Source organism: Chenopodium album, chromosome 26, assembly GCF_948465745.1.
Source record: "Chenopodium album chromosome 26, dcCheAlbu1.1, whole genome shotgun sequence".
NCBI classification, from domain to species: Eukaryota; Viridiplantae; Streptophyta; class Magnoliopsida; order Caryophyllales; family Amaranthaceae; genus Chenopodium; species Chenopodium album.
This window is the reverse complement of record NC_137859.1, coordinates 13,828,884-13,853,829: the sequence shown is the minus strand read 5'-3', so window position 1 is coordinate 13,853,829 and position 24,946 is coordinate 13,828,884. Positions and strand designations below refer to the sequence as shown.

Here is a 24,946-nt window from a genome sequence, read left to right as displayed (position 1 = left end):
AAGTGATTCATAATCATATAAGAGTAAGAGTCCATCCATTACTTTGGATGTGCAAATGGTTTATGTGACCTAACTTTACTTTGTTATAAGTATGTTTGCTTTGAATCATCTAAATTTACTTTTGTGATCTACTTATATCAATGTTATAAATAAAATTAACTCATATCTAGCAAAATGAAAACAATTTATTACCTTGGTCATGGATCAACGTTTGTCCAAGCCAAAAACAAATCAGTATTCAAAACAAGAAAACCGAAATATTGTCTCATCAAAAACTGGAAATAGTTCTAAATGTCATGATAAACTAATCAGAAATTAAAACTATGAAGCTATCTCTGGCCACTCAAATACTTCTAGTGCACCTTCAAGCTCCATCTCCATGCTAGCTTCACTTGCTTGCAGTTCCTGTGCAACATCATAATGTTAAGCACTGCAACTTGGTATCACATACCTTAGTGAAAGTTAAAATGTTTATAACATAATACCTGAGGTTGATGCTCCATTCTTCTTCTTGAGGAAATCAAGGTATTTCTGGCAATTTCGTTTCCAATGCCCCTTCTTCTTGCAGTAAAAGCATTCACTCTCACTTGCAACTTTGGGTTTTGGATTCGCCTTAGGCTTTTCAGGAGCCTTGGCAACTTGCTTGCCCTTGCTCTTGGCATTAGCCTTTTGCCCCTTCTTCTTGAACCCCTTTCCCTTTTGGATCATAAGAACTTCCTTCTTAGGTTCCTTAGGGATTTGTTTCTCAGCACTAACCAGCATTGCATGCAATTGACTCATAGTCTTTGCATTCGCAGTCATGTTAAAGTTCATGATAAACTGGTTGAAACTTTCTGGAAGTGAATGGAGAATGATGTCTGTTGCCAAATCATCACTAATTGGGTACCCCAGTTTCTCCATACTTTGAATTAGGCCGATCATTTTGAAAACATGATCATGAACTGTGGCACCCTTCTCCATTCTACAATCCATAATCTCACGATGAAGCTCATACCTTTCAACTCTAGCTTGTTTCTTAAACAAAACTTTGAGCTCTTCCATGATTGAATAGGCATCCAGGTCCTCAAAACGTTTTTGAAGACTAGGTTCCATAGTAGCAATCATTAAGCAAGTGATAGGCATAGCTCTATCATGAGCTTCCTTGTGCTTCTTGATATCTGCCGCAGTTGGATTTTCTGGCAGAGGTCCTGGTAATGGGGTATCAATGATATCCTCCTTACCTTCAGATTTCAGAACAAGTCTTAGCATTCTTTCCCAGTTGGAAAAGTTTTCCCCTGTCAACCTATCCTTTTCAAGGAATGGTCGCAAATTGTAAACGTTGCTGTCATTGTTATTACGGCTACCCATCTATGTCAAAATAAGGCAAAGTTTAATAATTATGTTTAATAAATTAAAGTACCACAAAACACATTCATTTGGTGACTTTAAGACACTTTATTCAATAATTAAATTACCCCAATTGAATTTTAAGTGATTCCAAGACCCTTTATTCATGCAATAATTAACCGGACTTTGGCCCTGCCATCAACCATTACATTTTCAAGGTGAGTAAACTCTTTACTGATTACAACTCTTGTAACTCTTGGTTGAATAATTAACCATCACATGTTTAATTATTACCCTTAGCTTCAAGGTTCTAAACTTTATCTTTAGGTAACCTTGTTGAGTATAACCAATTAAAAGTGCAGAATTTGTCCTACCCCCACTCCCCAATGAAAATTATGATGCCCAGCTTTGGCATGACCCATCACAAATGTCAAAGGTTTCATCGGGTTTTTAATTGGAAAAGCTGCCTCAATATTACTGGGATCTAGATTTATTATGTTGTGATTATTTAGTGAACTCTAGCGCATCATCAAGCAACATAAATAAACCTAAACATGCATAATCTACTATTGCAATAAAATAAATATGACGTAGTATGGCCCCTTAGTCCTAAGAAAACTATAAATGAAAATGCTCCCACTTGAATCATCATGGATCTTCATCCACCTTGCTCCTTTTGGGCCTTCACTTCATGGGCTTCTATTGGGCTAACACCATTTAAATAACTATTCTATTTACATTAAACAAAAGTTATAAAAATACTCAACGGTACGCAGACCGTATTTAGATTACAAAAATACATCACGATACGCAGATCGTATTTAAGAATCTATGGGCCACACTAGTCTATATATAGCAACATAATATCATATATTAGAAAAGTGCCATATAATAAATCACTCAACATGCTTGTCTAAACTATAACATCGAATGATCATAATAAAGACAACGCATTTCCTAAAATATCTTATATTTTAATCATAATTAGATAATATCATATATTATTCATGACGGTTTATAAAATATCATATATTTAATTTAGTCATGAGATAGAATCAAATCATATTTTAATCTAGAAAGATAAAATCATATTTAATCTTCCATGATTATCCTAACTAATTAGGAGATTCTATCCTAATTACTAGCCAATCAAATAATTTTAAAATCAATTACATCCTAATCTAATTATGGGATAATCACATTATTTAAATCAATTATTATCCTTTTGGAATATGCTCAGAATATCCTAGTCAATCTTATCCTTAATTAACCACTTTAATTTAGGATAATTATCAAAATAACAAACTAAATATGGATAATATCAAATATAACAACTTTTGAATATTTGATTTTATCCTAAAACAAAAAGATTTTATCCAAATAAAACCAACTTTATCTTTTAAAATAAAAGATCATATTTTGAAAATATTTGAACTTATCCAAAAAAAAAACCAATTTTATCCCAAAATAATTCGTAATTATCCTGAAATAAATTTTTAAAACAGAATTTTTTTTTTTTTTGAAAAACCGCAACCACCAACGCCGGCCACCGTGGTTGGCTAGCCGAAGCTAGCCACGGTGGCTGGCTGCCGTGACAGCAGCCACTGCCGCAAAGGGCAGCAGCGTGGAGCTGCTTTGCTGGGGCTGCAGGCCACCGTGCGTGGCCAGCCGAGGCTAGCCACGGTGGCTGGCTGCCTTGCAGCAGCCACTGCCGCGCAAGGCAGCAGCAGCACCGAGCTGTAGCCGTGGCAGCAGCCGTGCAACGGTTGCACGCTGCTGCCCACAGCCACCCTAGACCGCCGCCCTCCCTTCCCCTCCCTCTTGGACGCCACCTGGTCGGCAGCCGCCGTGGCTGCGCCACCCAGCCGCGGTTGCCGGCCAAAATAAGTTAATTTTTTTTTTTGATTTTTAATTTAATTAAAATAACATTTATCCTAATTAAATTAAATTAGTCCATAAGATTTAAAATTAAATCATATTCAATTTTAAAATAGGGTTCATCATAAAATTAATCCCAATTTAATTTTAACATTTAAAATTAAATCTATGATCATACATAAAACATTTTTATGCATGAATCAAATCAATTAAAATTATGAAACATAAAACAAATCGAATAAAACCAAAATCAAGCACAAAAATCATATTTTAGGGCTTGAAATTTTCGAAATTTAGGGTTAGGGTTTTCGAAATTTTCGAAATACTAGGGCATAATTCGGTCTCTTTATGGCTATTTGAGCATAATTAAATCGCATTTAACCGATTCCAAAAGTTTAATCACATTAAAATAATAATCGAACCATAATTAAATTAATTTCTCCCTCTTAATTGATTATAAAATTAACGTGGACATCAAATAATTGTATTATTATGATCTAGCGCGTTAATGCAAGAGGCTAACTGATACCACTGTAGGAGTTTATAGGTACTACGCAGCGGAAACAACATATATGAATCATATTCAATAAAGTACCTAATCCAAGAATCGCATGCATAACACACAAGACACATAATCATACCTTTGAAGCGTGAATTCCACGAAGCTATTCGACAGGCAAATCAGGGAGAGAATAGAGCCCCAAGTGTTGCTCCTCTACTTAGTCCACGAGATTCGAACGAGCCGTCCACCAATACTAGATTGGTCGAGTGATTGAGGAAAACCGCAATCACCACCTTTTTGGACAACCGACCACCGCACGAACCACCACCACCACGAGACACCACCGCGCCTAGGAGGAGGAGAGAGCCGTGAGAGAGGGAGTATGAGAGGGGGTTGGTTTCGTGTTTGCTAATTAGGGTTTGATCTAAATGATCAGTTAATTCCTTACATGCAAACCTAGGCACCTAGTCTATTTATAATCTCATTATAATTAGACTAGGGCACGAAGCCCAATAGCCTCTCAAAGCCCCTACATGGCCGGCCACCTAGAGTGATGAGGCCCATGATGGGCCTTGCCCTCTAATGCTCGATCTAGCCCCTTTTTGTGACCTTATAGGATCCGTCCAATTGGGCTTTGGCCTATTTTACTAGTCCAAAGATCGTAAGTACCTCTAGCTATGGCAAAACGACGACCCAAATGTCCGGACTTAATTATCTCCATAATTTGATCCAATTATATATCTAGTAATTGCACACGACGAAGACATAACTCCTTCAATGAGAACGAAGTACAATATGGTCATGGGAATCCCTATCCACCTGAGTTCATGCAACAACAAGTAAGTTGGTGGTGTTTATATGAATATATAGGTGAACAACCAAGGATACTTTGGTGGTGACCCGTTGGTGTTAACCGGAAGTGGGAGTGGTCCTTCCAGGAGGGTGCTGGCTGGTGGGATACATATGAGCCAGCATAGTGAGGCAGTTGGTTACTTCACCGCCAACAACGCGTATGGTCATGTCCAATTTGGTGATGGCAGCCAATTTATCAACCCGGCGGCGCATGTGGCCAACACTAGCATACAAAATCCACATTCGCATACCCTCATTCAAAATCCAAATCCACATTTTCGAAATGTACATCCCCATCCTAGTTTCTCCTTTAATAATGGTTGACTTTATCGAACTTGGCTGTTCTGGTGTTATGAGTCGTTCTTATGAATTATTTTATTTTAATTTTTTTTGTGGTGTATTGTATTGTTGTAATATTTAATTACTATTTTAAAATGTCTGGATAATGGTATTTAACTAACATGTGATGGAATGCATTACATACCATCCAGGCCTTGGAAAGGTATGCAAACCCACAAGCATCAAAACCAATGAGGATGTCAATTATACCATCATAGGACAGGCTTAAATCACGGTGTTGTGTGGGTGTTTACGTGTTGCATGTACTTGCATGTACTTGTGGATAATGTAATCCAAAGGCATTATCCACATATATATCCTAGTCCCCCCCCCCTTATATATAAAAGTAGTGAAAGTAGTGAAAAAATTATACCCACAGTTATGAAAATGAATCAAAAATGTAAGACCAAATGTCAAAGATTAGACTTCGTCTTAGAAGGTGGTATACGCACAGGTGAGGTAACTGAAATTTACGGTGAAAGTGGCGTAGGTAAAACACAAATATGCTTGCAGTTGGTATTGAATTGTACGTTGTTGCCGGAAGATGGTGGCTTATATGGATCCTCTATTTACATACAAGCGTGCCCGGTGTTTCCGGTTAGGAGGCTTAGTCAGATAAGTACACATCTTTTACAACACCACTCCATTGATGAAAATCCACTTAGTTTTGTTCAAGTGAAGAAGGTTGACAATCCTCAACAAATTCTATTAGTGTTGAACCAAGTGGAGCAAATGGTGTTGCAGTCACATGAAGGATGTAGGCACACCAGGGTAGTCGTGCTTGATTCTATAGCACATTTATTCCGCGACGACCATGACAACACATCTAAGGGAAATTACGAACGGCACCGAACATTAGTGGCCGTAGCTAGAAAAATGAAACAAATCGATGTAAGTTATATCATTGCACTCATTGTCGTGAATGAGGTCACAGATGTGTTCGACGCAGCGTTTAGTTCGGGGAGCTCGTCCTTCAAAACCTTTACGTCGGGCCGGGAGGTCAAAGCATCCTTGGGGACTGCCTAGGGGGAGGGTTTTATTTCAAATAAGATGTTCATTTCAAAGCAATTCAACACAGACACTCAGTCATGGTACAGGGAGTGGATGGTAGTAAAGAGCAGCTCCCCACACCTTCAAGGGCGACGTTGTCCCTTTAGTGTAACAGCTACGGGTTTGTCAGAGTAGAGACATTGTATGTGACACTATCGTAGAGGTTGAAGGTTCCAATAATGTCCCACAGTATACCATCTTGACTGTGCATGGTACCTATTTTACTAAGGATGGTATCATATGGAGGTCAATAGTACTTATCAGACCATAATTGGTACCACACACATTAGTGTCTTTCTTTGCTGTAATAAAAGTATTTCAATTAAATTATTTGAATGTGTAACCTATGCTATATCTTTTATGCTAGATGGTATACTATTGGAATTTATAACAGATACTAATCTAGCTTAGGATGGTATTATGAAATGTACAGTTACTAGCACATTAATCCGTACACATGACATTAAATGCATACCAACAACATGAATTAAAGAAAGTGCATCAGAATGAATACATTTATACCCATATTTTATTGTACTTGCAACCTAAACAAAATATAACACTCTACTCTCCAAGTTGAATTGAATCATTGTTTGCTAAATTGTTACATTTTTTATTTTATCAAATTTCATCATGGGGAAAAAAGAACACGGTGAGTCTTCGTCAACCCATAATAGAGTCACAAGGAGCATGACCCGCAGGTACACGTATGCTAAAAAGGGAAAAGCTAAGGTTGAAGATTTCGACATATGCAAGGAACTGGAAGAACCGGGAGAGAGGGATGTCAAAGATTCCATAGGTGCCATAGTTCTGGAGAATCGGTCAAAGAATCTAATTCGGCCATTTCAACTAGCTGTTTACAGTGGTAAAGGTTCGGGTGCTATACGCGGTTTAAGGTTTCATCCCGATTATCCTTACTTGAGTCTACTAGAACTAGGGCCTAGGAGAGAGTTTAGAAAGGATGCATATTTCTTGTTGTTTTACCTACTAGATGTTTACAAAATGGCTTTTATTTTTGATGTTGTGAAGTTAAAAAAAATATTGCCAAAATGGATGCTAAATAAACGTGCGTATGTTTGGCTAGGGAAATTCTTTACCTTGTTTAAGCCAATTGAAGCATGGTTGGAAGATGTTCATGATATCATTGAGAAGATTGTGCCTGAGTCGGTAAAATGGGGTATTATTATTTTAGGACGCAAGTTTTCTGGCGAAAGTGGTGTTGGTGTTCATGTTGCCGATAAGATCAACATCACATGTGAGTGGGTGAACTTTTCCCATGAAATTTTTTACTTTGAGTTCCAGTTCCAAGAAGACGAGGAAAACTTCCTTACGTTCAAGAACATGATGATGGAGGCCAATGGGTTGTATGTTATGGAACACATAGATGTCCTACTTACTAATCCATACATCACCGATCTCCATCCTGCAGACTACAAGCACCAGATGGATTTGGCTGCGAAGAAGCTCACCGACCGGCTCTTTTGGGATATGGATTTAAGTTCCGGAACGGAGTACACCACCTCAGAATCGTCCGAGACAGATGGTAGTGAAGAGATCTGAGGCCATCTTGATTTATGTTTACATGGTAGTGAGAAATTGGCCCCCCCTAAGTTCATTCATGGATACTTGATGGTTGATGGGTTTGTTCTTACCATGGTGACCAAAAACTCTCCTGAACATTGTGTAATTAAATTTTTGTTTTCTCAAGTGAGTTTGGGTATTATGATTTTGCAAGTTGAAGTTGAACTTATGTAGTGTGTATATAGTGGGGAAAATATGCAACACAAAATTGCGAGTTCCCTATCTCCTTGATACCATCAAGGACTAAGTTGGTGTTTCTTTGAAATATAATGGTGTTATTGTGGATACATAATAATACCATCATAACCTTTAGTGGTGGCAATAGCACAGTAAAGTTTGGAATTTGAAATTAATAACCCATCAATCAAGGCTTACGTGTTCCCCTAGTCTAGTTGTCTGTGAATTTGTCAGCTATTAGTAGCCTTTTCAGAAAGGCCTTCCTGTTGTATCTTGTCAAATCTTTTAAAGGGTGTGCGTTGACCAATATTTACTATTTTTTAAAATAAGAATACCAAATATCCACACTGTTGGATGGTTTTAGAACTACAAATTTGGAGTGGCTGATTATACCAACTACTTCGTAGTTAGTATTTCGCAGTTCACATATCATGCACATTCCATGGTTCGAAATTTTTAGAGGGAATTTTCCCGCCCTTTGCTGCCGCTTCCCAATACACGTATTAAATTTATTATGACATTTACAGTGGTGCTATGAACTTAGTATAATTGAGGTACAATTTTAGTTCCCTCGGCATCTCCTATCACTAATCTTCTTCATTTTCCACAAATTCTTTCATTTTCCTTTTGATTTTCAAAATTTAAACATCCATGCCAGAACATATCAAGGAATTCGTCCGCAAATACTGGGTTTAGGGCTCAAACTTGTCATCCTAATCATAGACCCGTGTCGTGGGTGGAGATGATTACTTGTCCTAATTGCGAGGCCATTGTAGTAGAGATTCGTGTTTCAGACACCTCGACTAACCCTGGTCGTTTATACTACAAGTGCCGTCACTGCTCTTTTTTCAAATGGGTTGAAGAGGAGGCCATGATTCGATCTGAGAACATGGTTCCGGGGAAGCTAGTATGGTTGGGCATGGACAAGATGGCTGCTGCTGTGGCTGAAGTCAACGGGGGTGTCCGGGTCGTTAAAAAGATGATTGCATTTTGTCTCATTGTAATATTATTTTACGTACTATGTCGTGTATGATAATAACATGTACTAATTTTAATTATGATATGTCAATCCCAGTTATGTTAAATTTCAATATCAAGAACATAAACACGAGCGTAAAATATAATTCACTAATATAAGTACCATAATGCATCAAGATGGTTCCATAATGGTACCATACTCATGTTTTACAATAATATATATTCAAAATAAAGCACCACCACAAATCATATTGGTACCAAGAACTTTCTAATTGGTATTAGCAAACATGGCAATGAGGCACCATCTAAAATAAGCTCAGATGTTTTTGGAATTGTTATTCTCATTGATTGACTGTCCGAATAGTTGTTTTAGTGACCTCCTGCTAGTGGGTGATGCACCACGAGCTCCCTGCAATAGTTGAACAAATTCGTAGTGAGACAACTACTAACCACAAAAGTTGATAAGAATGCACCAATATAAATATTTTTTAATCTTACGTGGAACGAAAGGTTAACAACTTGCTGAACTATCTGTGGTACATCCGGGTGTTTCAGTGGATGGGCCATAGGTTGAACTTCACCTTTACACCAAAGCACAACTACACCACCCGGTGAAGCTATAGGACCATACAAGTCCAACTCATAAGTCAAAGGGAGTGCTAGTTTAATAAGTACCAGATCTTCATACCTGTTACGGCTTTCTGTCACTACCATTATGGTTGGGTGGTGACGTTCATAAAGTTCATAGAAATGACGTACAAAACATGGACGGTTCATTCCCCTAGCATTCCAGCAAACAATTTTTTTCCCTTTTGGAATGATCGGTGTTGAGCTGGAGTACGGTGAAGTTGGACCAGCCTTAATTTTGTGGACATGGAAACGCAGTTGCCGCTTTTGGGAATATGAAAAATACACTTGGACATGCAACACCACCGCAACAGTAGCCAATTCCATGACATGGATAGAATCAGTGAAAGAACCAACAAAGATCGGAGATGTCTTCGTTGGTACAGCATATATAGCCAAATTATCAAATTGGTATTGGGGTTTTGGATCAAATATTGGTAGTAAATTTTCAGGAATCAAGCCTTGTCCCAAGTTTTGTAATTCCCACTAAAGATAATCCCACCAACCCCTATGCATGCCATACGAATCACACAACAAAGGTAAGTGACTAGGGAAGATTTTCTCACCTGATGGTATGAGCATGAACCGTCCTATGAAAGGCTCCCAATAAACCGCAGAAGACAACAAAGAAACCCGTAACTCGACTAGTTCTATTGGATCCACGCGATCAATATCATCGTACTTCTTGTAATACACCGTGTTGTTGATATCAAAGTCTACCTCACATGTCTCTAGAGGCTTAAGATACATAACATAAGGTGGATGATACGGAATTTGTGTACTAGGAGATAATTGGGTAGATTTTAACTTACTACAAATATTTGGAGAAGTAGTCATTTTAAAAGAAATGATAGAACATATACATTTACAAGATCTGATCTACCCCATATTTATAGTCCAACATTAAATACACAATAAATGCAAGTACAACGCCATTTACTCCTATCAATTATGTCTCCTTCTTGCAAAACAGGAGAAACACCATCACAGACATATTACAACCATTTTATTTCAAACAAAACACCAACAGAACTATAAAGGTGTTTTCTATCTTGTACGATGGTATCAATACAAAACCAACCTCAATAAAAATGGAACTGTAAAGGTGCAATCTATGTTATACGGTAATTCATCACAGCCCATTAAAAATAATATTGTTACTGTTTATTAAATCGTTTCTTAACTAACCCTTTTGACCTGAAGTACTTTCTATCTTTGATGGAGATGTAAAGTGAGTTGGTGATTTAGATGTATAATCGAATGAAAAAGGGAACTATCCATGGTGCAATATGAGGAGAACTGAACTAATATATCGAATAAAAAAGGGAACTATCCATGGTCCAATATATTATGGTCCAATAAGTCTATTATGGTGATGATAGTATCATGTATGGTATAGATGGTGTAATATGGTGATGGTATAATATGGTGATGATGGTATAAAATAGTACCATGTATGAGAATTTGGTACCAACTATTACTTGGATAGTATATAATTACCTGGATGGTACACCTCCATATGATACCATCCTAATTGAAAAATGTATCATCTATAGTCAGTATGGTATATGAATATCCAAAATATATATCAGAGTACCATTGACATCCTCACCTAGTTATAGTACCATTCCTACATGGATGATGTGATAAGAGGTACTATCTATGGTCAGGATGGTGTAATAAGAGGTACTATCTATGGTCAGGTGGTACCAAATACATGATTCAAGTCTGTACTTAATTTCAAACATACCTACCTATGTGCTGTGATTGTCCACCAAACAACAAGTTTCTCAAAAGATACGACAACTGATCAACAATACTTTACCCCCAAAAACTAAAGTATTGAACCCCCCATTTACCAACAACATACAACTACATCCAAAATACTTAAAAAAATGTTCCTTTGACCCACTTCTCCTAAACTGAATCCAACTAACAAGTAGTCAAACTACCTAACCCTCTTGTGCTTCTGTGATGAGGCCATCAAGGTCCTGTCGCCGTTCATTGCAGGCTGATCTGAGGTCTTCAATTAGCAACTTCACCCGACCTGATTTAACATCACCCCCGTCCTGCATAAATCACCAATAATACCAACAATTAATATCAACACGTATATCCATCAGAGCAAAACAAGGTTGTAGTGACAAACTAAACTAACCATCTGCCACTTAGTCCTAAAGCGGTCAGTACTGTCCTTGATGCATGCTAGCATCACCACTCCACAGCAAACACTGGAAAGGATTGATTCAGGAAGGTATGAAACACCATTAGAGGCCAATAAAATTTTTTAAAAAAACCAAACAATATATTTTTACTTAGAAAATTAAGTAACAAACACACATGTCTGGTTGTTGAACGAGGCCTAATGACTCAATAGGCCATGCGACAATGGATCCCTCGGGCCAAGTGTGATCATGATACTTGACCAACACATCCGCTGCATTGACCTACAAAGCAACAGCATCCCCAGCACAATTCAAACTAATGTCACCCCTAAAAGCTCAGGGTATGTAATCATTATTCAAGTAAGTTTGGTTAAATATGCATACCAGTTTGGTTAAATATTCTTTGTGTTCAGCAACAGGATCAGCATACATGGAGTCAATGATCCAAACCTTTTCCTCCTTAAAGGAGAACGCGGCACACCACCAATGATCATCCTTCACCACCGGCACAAATACCTGTATAGAATATACAATATTTCAGAACACATGGACCTTCAACTCACCACCTCCCAGAGGAGTGAAAATAAATAATGACACTAAAAAACATTTGTCAAACTAACCACAGCTAGTTGACTAGCCGCTACACCACGCAAAGGTTGCCCATGCTTTTTGGCAAGGTCTGCCGGACTGTCCATGTTAGTTATCAACTTAACCTGACCAATAACATAATTCAACACATGATTTCCATGACCAAAACAACATATAGATGTTCTGAGATTATTGATTATTGAGATTACCCCATAAACAGGATGCATCATGATCCGTTTGCTATGCCCTTCGTATTTTATAGCCCATTCCTTTGTGTAAATCTTTGACACAACATTAACATACTGGGTACCGAATTTCCTCCGTGGGTGAACAACATCATGGCAAGAATCAAGACAAGCGAATTCTCCATCACATTGCAACATGATTGGACCACTACAAGTGTATACAGAAATTTCAATTATATGACAAAATAGGTAAATATACAAATAGCTAACAACATAATACATCAACATATAGGTAATCTTAAATAGTTACCTGCCGCCTTTAGAAGACCAAGATTTGCAATAATTGATGAGGGCTGTGTCTACAGACCCTAAAGTAGCAACTTTGCGATTACCAGAAATGTAATCATCAGAGTACACCTTCTTAGATGGTTTCAATGGTCGCTTCCCAACGCTTCGGTCCCGTTCCTGGTTAGTCCCCTCTCCTGGTGCACTGCCTTTGTCCCCTTCATCAGTCACTGCCTCCCCCTTGTTCAACCCCCCTGCAGCACTGTCATCCTCAGAAACCCCTCCATCAGTCCATCCTTTGTCCCCACTTTTGTCATTCAAAGCACCAACTGAGGGAGCTGGTTCACTCCTGTCATCCACATTATCTCCCCCCTTACCAAATTGGTCTTTCACCGCGGAGGACACTTCACCAACCACATGTCCTACCGGGTCCTCAACACTCATACCTACCACCTCCTGCAGTTCTCTGTAGGTCTCTTCAAGCCTACCCTTGCTGACTTCAGCTGACAAGTCCTCTAACGACTCAGACCTGGATCTGGAGCTAGTCACATTCAACACAGGAGATCTCTCAATCGGTGACCTCTCCTTAGGGGCTTTCCTAACAAAACCCCTGTTTGTGGCATTCAAAATGCTCTCAAATCTCTCCAGATAGGGCTTCAACATTTTCACCACCTACAATAAATAAAGATCAACACACACAGATGGCCAGTACAAACAACAACCAAGAATCAACACTAAATCTTGCAACTTGTGGAACTACCTATGCCTAAGACTGTAATAGAGGTTTTCATACCATCCAAAAGTAATAGAGGTATTGGCTTTTCGTATCATTAGCACCATCTATGACTAGGATGGTAATACAATTGGGTTGGGTTAAGGCACCATCTATGACTAGGATGGTGACACAATTGATACCATCTATGATTAGGATGGTATAGCCAACCAAGTATAAGCATAATGGTACATGAAAAATGTTAAGAAACAACATATGATGTTCAAGAGGATGAACTATTATAATTATTTCTAAATATGGGGCCAAAAGCCTGATCAGAGAGAGCAAAATATTCATAAAAGACAATACAATCAATTGGTCAGAATTAATCAAGTAGCACACAAAGTATAGAATGAGTTCATGCAATTGTAACTTGTAGGACATCATTTATCCCAAAAAATGAATTAGGGAACAAAATAAAGTAATCCAAATCAAGGCAGTACAAAAATGCAATCAGTAGAACATAATTTAACCCTCAAAACATGAATTACTATATAATAAAAACTATATAATAAACACTAAAATAAAAAAAATACACAGCTGTTAAGGACCACTAATCACTAATATCATAAGCTAGCAAAATCAATAATAACAAAATGTATACATATACGGCCAGAAATAACAAGTATATAATTAAAACAAAAGCATATATAACAAATGGAAGATTCAGAAATTTAAATGCATAAATATGTGAAGTTTGCATAGTTACAATCCATTATTGCTCAATATACTAGCAGCATAATCAAATCTCGTCTACATAATTGCCAACATACCTCATTTCCAACCCTGACTTCAAATGATTCCGCAGTGTCCCTAGGCTCCCATGGATGCCTTTCCCCATACGCTACGTCAAGCAACTGACAAAGACAAGGATACAAAACAGAAGAATCAACAACAACAACTTGGAAAACTGGAATATTTGAAAACTGGAATAATAAATGGACTTTACTTTCAATTTTCCATAATCTAAAGATGGCAGCAAGTCCTGCTGAATAGTTGCACTTATTTTCTTCTCCGTCCAGACTTCAATTCTAGGCATTCTCCCCCAGGTAAGCGGTTGCAACGCAAGATGATCCAAATAAAAAATCTACAACAAGAACAAAACTCTACTAAGTATAATAATCAGAACTAAACAAGTATACATTTAAATAAAAACATAGACTACACATAACTGTTGAAATACACAACATTTTAAACCAAGTAACAATCTCCTCACCATCAAAAAAAGGCCACGACCACCTCCACCAACAGCAAAGCCTTTAGCATCAAATCTCTTATGAAAGTCACGCACATGACCCATCTACCTACTATGTACCATAGAGCACCAGTCATACTGACTAGCATCAGCACCAACAGTGACAGCAGGCAACAAGCTAGTAGCCAAGCTCTGCCCATTAGTCGTAGGACACAGAATACAGCCCAACACAACTATTAGAAACGCCCTCATAAAATGGTCCTTCTCCTCCTCTGTTCTAATTGGCATCAACCCTAAACAATCACACGCCCTCTGAATCGAGATATAATCTCTCCCACTAGCATTCACATCACCAAAATTCCTAACTATGTCGGTCAACTTACTCTCCATAACTGGATCCTCTACAGCCTCTGGCACGGGATTTGGACCCCGAGCAAGATCAAAAATACACCTCCAATGCTCGGGTCCTAGAGGCAACTCCATCCCATCAACACCGATATAGACACCCATTTGTGTCTCCCCAAAACCAAACCCAGTGATGAATGCCTTGCGCGTTGTGTTGTTATCGAATTAGGTAAAAGTGATTCGAAGGTCAAATGTTGCGGTTTAGTTTTAATTAATTTCTTTTCTCTCTGTTTTTGAAAATAACTTTATTTATTTGGAAACGTCCATTTCAGTTTATTTTGGTCCATGATAAAGGTCCAATAATGGTGTAGTTGGATAGGACTCGAAGAGATCTTTCCAACGATATATTATAAGCCCAATTCCGATGAATATTGAGGAAGTTATGGCCAAAATACTAAACTGGGCCCGGTGCTTTATTTTAATACGGCCCAATGATCTAGAGGAGGGCCCAATATTAATTATTATTCCTAAAATTATTAGGATTAATTATAGTTTTCTAGAAGTTTCTAGAAAGTTCTTTTTAATTCTAATATTGATGGGTTTAATAATTAATTATCTTTTAAAGGTTTTTTATTTGGAATAAAATATTATTTTGTTATCTTAAAATATGTATTTTATCTTCTGTACGGATTCCGTAGATCAAGTTGATTAAAGATCGGATTCCGTGTGAAGAAAAACGCGCTTATACAGGCTGTCGCCAAACGACAAGTCTGTCGCCACGCGACAGACTCTGTCGCCACGCGACAGACCCTGTCGCCACGCGACAGACCCTGTCGCCTCGCGACAGACATTGTCGCGTCGCGACAGGGTTAATTCCTGGCGACAGCGTGGAGTTTTATTCCTTATCAAATTCTATGATTTCCGGGCTGTTTTCTTATAAATAGGGTCCGAACCTCTGTTTTTATTCATCAACCTTCATCAACCTTCATCAACTTTCATCAACTTTCATAATCAACGATCAATCACTATCAATTCTCATCCTTTTCTCTCTTTTCTCTCTCGAGCAATTCATGCTTTCTTTCTCTCTTTTTCTAAGCTAGTTTTTACATACAATATTCCGCATACATTAGACTTAGAGTCATCTAGCCAAGTTCGAAGTTGCCTTCGCCCTAGACGTGCAAGGTTTGATATTTTCTGAGGGTTTGGTCCAAATCTAGTCTAAACTTTATTTAATTTGATTTCAATTTAATTATTTAATTATTCTTTATTTATTTTCATTGAAGTTTACTAACTTGTGTATTTTGTTATTAGAAAGAGGTACGAGGCTTCAAAGTAAGTAGATTAGCTTACTTCCTATTTCTTTCACAATGTAGATTGCATGTTTATTATTTTTTATGATTCCTAGTATCATGTTAGGATGTTTATAATTCCTAGTATCATGTTAGGATGTTATTTTATGCTTTCTAGTATCATGTTTAGGGTGCCTTTACTCTTTCTAATAGCATGTTAGTACCATGTTAGGTTTAAAGCTTTGATCTTTATTGCTTAGTGACATGCTAGGATTTGTTATTAATATTGTTAGTATCATGCCTAGGATCTTGCTATCATTATTAAGCTTTATTATGCCTTATCATGCTATTATCATCGTTATTATTATTTAATATTGGATTATTATTATTATGTTGCTTGATATTATTTATATTGTTATTGCTTGATCACACCTTTTATGATTGTTAAAGGGAATTTGTACTTGAAATCACGCTTAATAAGATAATTAATAATTTGGTTTAGGCTAATGTGATTTTAATTCAAGTGGTCGCCAATAATAGTATTATTTGTGCATTAATAAATTCAACCAACATAGATAAACAGGGTAGGTTTAATATAATGTTTGTATGTTATTCGAAAAGCGCACATGAATACGAGCAGAACAAAGTAGATGCCTATTTTATAGGGCGGGTCCTTTCTTTTGTAGATTGGATTCGTACCCTCATCCCCGGACCCTGTTTGGTTCAAGACCTTATGGAGTAGTTGATGGTCCTTTTGGATTGTCTTTTGGGTTTACAAGTTCCTAAAACTTGTTGGCGACTCTTTTTGCTCTTTGTCTTTCCCTTTGGAACGCCACCGTACTTTAGTGTATGATCACAGTGGGGTTCAAGTTTGGGGTTATCATAATGCTTGAAATATTCCCTACAGTTTTTGGCGACTCCACTGGGGAGGATTTCTATTTATATTCCTGAAATTTATTAAATTTTGGCAATTATTTAGAATGAGCGGATGAGACTCGAAAAATTCTAAGTATTTCATGTGCGTGATTTGATTAACATTATTGTCATATGCATTAAAAGGTCCTCATGGGAGTACCCCATGAGTCAATCCATAGGAATTTTACACGTAGGAAATTTGGGAAATATCTTTCATGACTAGAATCGAAAAGATAATACGAAATCTGGAAAATTCGAAGAACACAGAAACTTGGCAAGGCATGTAGGAACTAGCGTCTAGAAAACAGGGCTTGTCGCCCGTAAAAAGTTTCTGTCGCCTGGCGACAATTCTGTCGCTTGGCGACAGGAGCTTTTTCGCGACGACAGTCCCTGTAGTCTGGCGCCAAGTTCTTCCAATACCGAGCCAGGGGTCTGTCATCTTGCTTTGACCATTTCTAGTGTTGTTGGCTCGATTTTGCTTATTGATTGAGTCATTTTCTCACTTTTCTGAACCCATATGTGTTCTACATATGGATATAACCCTCTGGGGGTTCCTGCTTCGCCTGCCCAATGGAATATTCCACTATCTTGTGCAAAGTTCAGATTTGGGGACGTGTAAGTTTTGTGAATCCACCAAACCATGGCGTCGAGTTTGATTTCATCACGAACTCGCGGAATCTTGTCCATTCGCTCCAACCCTCCCGGTAGGCTTGTGTGCAATGCATGTGGATTCTTAACCATGGACCTTTTTGACTTAACCCATATCCTCGAACTTTAGAGAACTAGAGCCATGGTTAGGTTGCAAACTCATCATGTTGTGACTATGTGAACTACTTGTACCTTTTGCTTGTATATATTATATGTGTGTTAACCGTTTGTTTGACTTGTGTTCAAGACTAATAAATTGACTAATGACTAAAAGGACTTTGTCTAATCAATCAATTAATTAATCTTGAATTAATTAAAGACTAATAATTTAATCAATTCGACTTAGTACGACTTTAGGCATGTCCATTTAGAGTAAAATTACTGGAAACAGTCCAGATTAATGTTCCAGCAATGGCGCAGGAGTTTGGATTGTGGCGCTGCAGTCTAGTGTCTGTCGCCTGGCGACAGGCTCTAAACGGCGGCGACAGTTCTATTGTTTTAGCGACAGTCCAGTTTTCTTGCTTGAGTCACCACAGCGAGTCTAATTAACAGTCTACTAATCGGATTAATCAGTTTGTTAACATCTCAAATCATGTTCAAGTCTTTAATTGAGTTTAGGCATTTAAAAGTCCCATGGTCACACACTAGTAGTCAACGCATGTCACTCACATACACATAAAGCACAAACATAACATGTTTGTCACGTTATAACCATGTTTAGAGAGTTGAATGCGTGTTTTCCGTCATTTTTTTTGGGGGGGTAAGTCGGATATTAATCCTCCAATTTAATCTAATTTCCCTTAACATATATATAATATATACCCCATCATTTTTTTATTTTTAATCTTTTAAACATGAAGTCAAGTCAATTAGAGTCAAATATTAAAACAAATATGGTTTAAATTACAGCGCGTGGTCAAGGAAGGAAGGGTGGTTAATCAAAGACAACACTTTTGTTCAAGTCTTACTTTTCGACAAACCAATCGGTAGGAAAAGGAAGGCTAAGAAGGCAATGGCTAGTCAAGAAGAACTTAATGAAGTCAAGGGACAGGTAGCCAACTTGGCTGAGATGTTGCAAAACTTGTCACTGCAAATAAGTAACCCGGAAAAACAAAAACAAATGGACCTAATCCAGGAAAGCTTGGGCAAGCTATCCAACGATTTCAGATTTCAAGAGATTAGCTCCCAAGGGGTCTCGGTGGATAAGGATCTTCTTCCACAAAAATTCAATCCCAACGACATCCCTAAGTTTAAGGCTATGGATAATCTTTATTTTCATTTAAGAGCTTTTGAAACTGTAATGAGCATTAAGGGGATAGATAGAAAAGCTTTTCATTCTGTGTTTTCATTATCCCTAGAAGCTGTATGTCAACAGTGGTACTTTTCACTTGATAAAGAAAAGACCTCTAGTTGGGAATCTATTGTGAGCGCTTTCATTGAAAGATATAAATGCAATATACAAGTTGAAACCGATCACAGAGAATTAGAAATGCTGAAACAAAAAGAAAACGAGGGTTTCACCTCTTTCTTCAATAAATGGAGGGAAACCACTGCAAAAATGGTCGAAGTGCCTAGTGAAAAGGAATCCGTTAGGATGTTCATTAAGAACCTCCAAGAAAAATATTCCAAGCATCTCAAATACCAAAGCAACCTAAATACTTTCAAAGCAGTATATGATATTGGAATCAACATTGAGGATGACCTCACTAAACAGAAAATTGCTAGTAATAACTCAAATAGTGGCTGGAAAAATAAGAAGAACGACAATCCTTCTTCATCCAAATCTACCCACTCAAATAATGTTAACACTTTTCCTCTTAATGAAGTATTAGCAATGAATAATAATCAAGGACAAAAGAAACCATTTAGGAAGAACTATACTCCTATTGGTATGAGTTATGACACCGCGTTCGATCGTTTACATGCAAAAGGTCTTATAACTCCCATTGGACCATTTGGAGATCCACCTGTCGAAAGGAGAACGGCTAGCTGGAACCCAAATGCACATTGCAAATATCACCAGGGTAGAGGTCATCCTACAGAAAATTGTTGGAGGTTAAAGGAAGCCATTCAAGATTTGATTGATAGTAACAAGCTCCCATTACCTCCTGCAAGTAAGAAGCCAAGTATTAATACTGCACCACTATCGGATTCTTTGGCTATTTCCGACGAAGAAAACCAAGAGGATCCATCTAGTCTCATAGAGCCTATCGAGACCATTGAAGAAGAAATCTTCGAAGATGCTCTCGAATCCTCCGGTCAGGAACCCGCGACCAAGCAAGAAGTATTGGCATTAACGTTAATACTTTCAGAATTGAAAGAATTTATGTCACAAACCTTCGAAGCTATAAAGGAGCAAAATGAGTTGCTTAAGCGAAAGAAACCATTTTCTTTCCAAGTAATTGACACCCCCAAAAAGAACAATAAGAAGTACACTCCAATTGGGACGTCATACACAAACATATTCAAAATGCTCTTCGAGAATGGAAAAATCCAACCCCTCGAGCCAAGACCATTTGAATCGCTGAAAAGGACAGACAAATATTATTGTGCATATCATCAATCAGGAGGACATACAATAGAGCAATGCTTTAAGTTTAAGGACTTGGTTCAACGTTTGATTGATGAGAAAAAGTTAGTTCAACTTCCACAGGATGCCATGATAAATGGAGTATGGGACAGTGATGATGAGGATGTTTACCTTAAAGACATTGAGGAAACTCCTCTATCAACAATATACCCAGTAAGTGACATTTGGGATGAGGAGGATTCACCTATAGATGTCCTCACTAGGTCCGGGAGAGTACAACCTCCCATTTTAACGCAACCCATACCTTCTATCCAGCAAATTCCCATGCCTATTATAGAAGACAACGATGTTGTCAAGCAGCTAAAAAAGACTAAAGTAGAAATGAATGTATGGAAACTCTTAGCCACATCTCGAGAACATAGAATAGCAGTTATGGATGCACTAGCTAAGGTAGGCATAGATTCGGACACCACTCCTGAGGGACTTGCAAACTTCCTCACGAGCGATCTCCCAAGTCCAATTAATTTAGTCACTTTTTCGGATAAAGATCTACCCCCGGAAGGTGACAAGCACAATAAAGCTCTAAACCTCACAGTCATATGCAAAAGAATGAATGTCCCTATGACCCTTGTTGATAACGGTTCGGCAATTAACGTATGCCCACTTAGAACTGCAAGAATGTTGGGAATAAGAGATGAGGATTTATCCCCATCAACCCAAGGAATAAGAGCCTATGATAATTAACGTCGACAAGCATTAGGGACGATCACCATGAATGTAACGGCAGGCGCAATTGAACATGCCACTACATTTCAAGTAGTAGATATCAAAGCTTCTTTCAACCTGCTATTAGGACGCCCTTGGCTTCATGATCTAAGGGCCGTCCCTTCGTCTCTCCATCAACAAGTAAAGGCTATAGTTGGAGGCATTCCAATCACCATCGACGCTTCATCTATGAGGATCAAAACAGTAGAAAATCCACTAATTAATGTGGAACACGATGAAAATGACGAAGATCTATGGGGCTTTAGCGAAGAGGTCTCCTTAATAGAGGAAGACTAAAGGACCCCTCTTCATTATGACCTCCACTCGAACATGGTGACAAATGCTATCCTAAGAAAACAAGGACACTTTCCCGGAATGACTCTAGGAAAGAAAAAAGGAATAGCTAAACATATGGGTTTACCTGGCCTTCCTAAACTGGATACTTTCGGACTTGGTTTCGAACCAACTCGCGAAGACCTTAAACGAGCCCAGGAAAAATTAAAGGCACGAAGAAATGCCCGCATACAAAAAAGGGAAATACCCATGGACCAATATCCTCTTACTTTAAATTGGCAATTTATAAGAGAAGGAGAGGATTACCCTTGTCATGAATTTCCCGAACCTTTTGTTGTGAATGGTATAAGGCAGCCTGGATTCGAAATCTTTCTGGATTGTTGTTTCCTAGACGAGATCCCAGCTCCAACATATAAAGAAAAAACACCTCCTTGTTTCGACTTTAATGTCATGGGACTCCTCTTTGGAAGGGAAAAGAATGAACCAAAACATGTGGAGGATAATTCATCGCTTATCCAAGCATTCCTCCAAAGTGAAAACTTCGATCCCTCCAAACTTATCACTCCCATAGAAGATCAAGAGCGTGGATGGCGCAAGACGGTGAAAATCGTTACTACAAGTGGAAAGAAGGTTTCAATAACTACAGGACAAGGACCAATTTTCGAAGAGTCGTCTGAGTCAGAATCTGAGTTAGAGTCTCCCCCTATCGAGTCTCCTAAGTCTTTAGTTGTAGCATCTTCATCTTCTTTTCCTACTCCTAAGATAGTTAGTAATCAAGTCCCGACGGATATTTCCTTATTCGATGTAATGATTTCCGAGTTTAATAATATGTCTTCTTCCCCTTATTCCTCTTGTTTTTCTTTATCTAAAGATGACGAACATTGCTTAACTAATGATGAAAATGACAAAGAAATTATTAAAGCAATGGAAACACTTGAAAATAAGACGCCAGTAATTGAAGATACAGAAACGGTTGATATCTCAAAAGATCCAACCATTAAAAGAGAAGTTAAAATCGGACTAACATTAAACAAAGAAGAAAGAACCGATTTAATAAATCTACTTAAAGAATTTATCGATGTATTTGCTTGGTCATACGAAGATATGCCAGGCATTAATAGAGAAATAGCTCAACACACTATACCATTAATTCCAGGAATGAAACCTGTAAAACAAAAGTTACGTCGAATGAAACCCGACGTAGCCCTTAAAATAAAAGAAGAAGTACAAAAACAAATAACTGCAGGTTTTATCCGGGTATCCAAATACCCCGAATGGGTCGCCAATGTAGTCCCAGTTCCGAAAAAAGATGGTAGAGTTCGAATGTGTGTCGACTATCGAGATTTAAACAAGGCAAGTCCAAAGGACGACTTCCCTTTGCCACACATCGATATTTTGGTAGATAACACAGCAAACCATGCACTTCTCTCGTTTATGGATGGATACGCAGGATACAATCAAATCCTCATGGCCGAAGAAGATATGGAGAAAACAACATTCATAACACCTTGGGGTACTTATTGCTATACGGTAATGCCATTCGGATTGAAAAACGCAGGTGCCACTTACCAACGAGCAGCAACTGCCCTACTCCATGATATGATGCATAAAGAAGTAGAAGTCTATGTGGATGACATGATTGTAAAATCAAAAGACCGTCAAGGACACCCAATAGCCTTAAAGAAATTCTTTGAAAGGTTAAGAAAATACAACATGAGGTTAAACCCCTCTAAATGTGCTTTTGGGGTCACTTCAGGGAAACTTTTGGGCTATGTCATAAGTTCTCGAGGAATAGAAATAGATCCCACAAAGATTAAAGCAATCATGTCTATGCCACCGCCCAAAACTGAAAAACAAATTTGAGGATTTATTGGTCGGTTACAATATATAAGTAGGTTCATATCCAAGTTAACCACGATATGCGAGCCAATATTCAAAAAGCTTAAGAAAAATGTACCAATCATATGGGACGATGAGTGTCAAAAAGCCTTTGAGAAGATCAAAGCCTATCTCGCGAATCCTCCCGTATTAGCTCCAGCACTCCCCGGAATACCTTTAAGACTATACTTGACCGTCACAAAGGAAACAATGGGGGCTATGCTCGCACAAGAAGTAGAAAGCAAGGAAAATGCTATTTACTATCTGAGTAAAAAAATGCTTGAGTATGAAACACGCTACACAACGTTGGAAAAGTTGTGCCTCGCATTGGTATGGGCCACAACTAAATTAAGACATTACATGCTCGTGCATACTGTCTATGTAGTCTCACGAATGGACCCCTTAAAATATCTATTCGAAAGATCTACACTTAATGGACGAATCTCAAGATGGATAGTAAATTTGGCTCAATTTGACATAAGGTTTATGCCTCAAAAGGCAATTAAAGGATCAGTGGTCTAGGATTTTCTAGCAGATTTCCCAATAGAAGATTCAACACCCTTAGAAGAGAATGAATTCCCGGACGAAAATTTAATGATGACGGAGGATGACACATGGACTCTATATTTTGATGGAGCCTCAAACCAAAAGGGGTGCGGCGTAGGAGTCTTATTAGTATCACCTAAGGAAGAACATGTTCCTATATCCATCAAATTAGATTTCGACGTCACCAACAACGCAGCTGAATATGAAGCATGCGTGGTAGGCCTCGAAACCGCTTTAGCCTTAGGCGTGAAGAAACTCCGGATATTTGGAGATTCATCCCTAATCATTAATCAAATTTCCAAAAGATGGAAGGTTAGGAGTGAGAGTCTAGCTCCTTACCAAACATATTTGGAAACTCTCACCGATCAATTGGAAAAGGTAGAATACACTTACCTACCTAGAGAGGAAAACCAATTCGCCGACGCCTTGGCAAGGTTAGCCTCAATGGTTAGAATACCTAAAGAAATTGAGCAAATGCCCTTAACCATAGAAAAAAGGCACAAACCAGCGTACATCCAAGCCATAGAGGATGATGAAGTAATTCAAGAAGAAGAACCAGAGAAGGAACCATGGTTCGTAGATATATTGAATTATGTCACCAAAGGAGAATATCCTCCTCATGCTGACAAAAGAGCGAAAAGAGCATTAAGACTCTTAGCTTCCCAGTTTGTACTCATAGGAAATGAACTACACAAAAGGGTACCTAAGGGACGAGCTCTATTATGTGTAGGTAAAAAAGATGCTCAAAAGGCTATGAGAGTTATCCATGAGGGTATATTCGGAACACATGTTAACGGCAAAATGCTAGTCCAAAAGATAATGCGAGAAGGATATTACTGGACTACCATGAACAAAGATTGTCATCAATATGTAAAAAGATGCCCCAAGTGTCAAATTTATGCAAATTTGCAACATATCCCACCATCTCTTCTCTACACCTACACTTCACCATGGCCTTTCTCTACATGGGGAATAGACATAATTGGAAGGATTACACCCCCAGGAACAGGAGGTCACGAATACATCTTGGTTGCGATAGATTACTTCACAAAGTGGGTGGAAGCACAGTCATACGCTAAACTCACCGCCAAACATGTAGCACTCTTTATCGAAAGAAACATAATTTGTCGATACGGAGTCCCACATGAGATGATAAGTGACAATGGAACTCACTTTCAAGCAGAATGCTAAGAATTGCTACAAAAGTATGGTATTCAACATCACCATTCTTCCCCG

General features: G+C 38.2%; 1 protein-coding gene and 1 long non-coding RNA gene across 2 annotated transcripts; one reads left to right on the top strand and one right to left on the bottom strand.

The window, feature by feature from the left end:
• The first annotated feature begins 5,284 nt into the window (after positions 1-5,284).
• Positions 5,285-5,923, top strand: LOC145616857 (DNA repair protein XRCC3 homolog). The gene has a single exon (XM_081671577.1). The coding sequence runs from the start codon at positions 5,285-5,287 to the stop codon at positions 5,921-5,923; it is 639 nt and encodes a 212-aa protein (XP_081527703.1).
• Positions 5,924-13,039: 7,116 nt separating this feature from the next.
• LOC145617274 (uncharacterized) lies at positions 13,040-14,294 on the bottom strand. Its single transcript, XR_014107693.1, has 3 exons — positions 14,255-14,294; positions 14,079-14,162; positions 13,040-13,205 (listed from the first exon to the last, which is right to left on the bottom strand). It is a non-coding gene; the product is annotated as an uncharacterized LOC145617274 (long non-coding RNA).
• Positions 14,295-24,946: the final 10,652 nt, after the last annotated feature.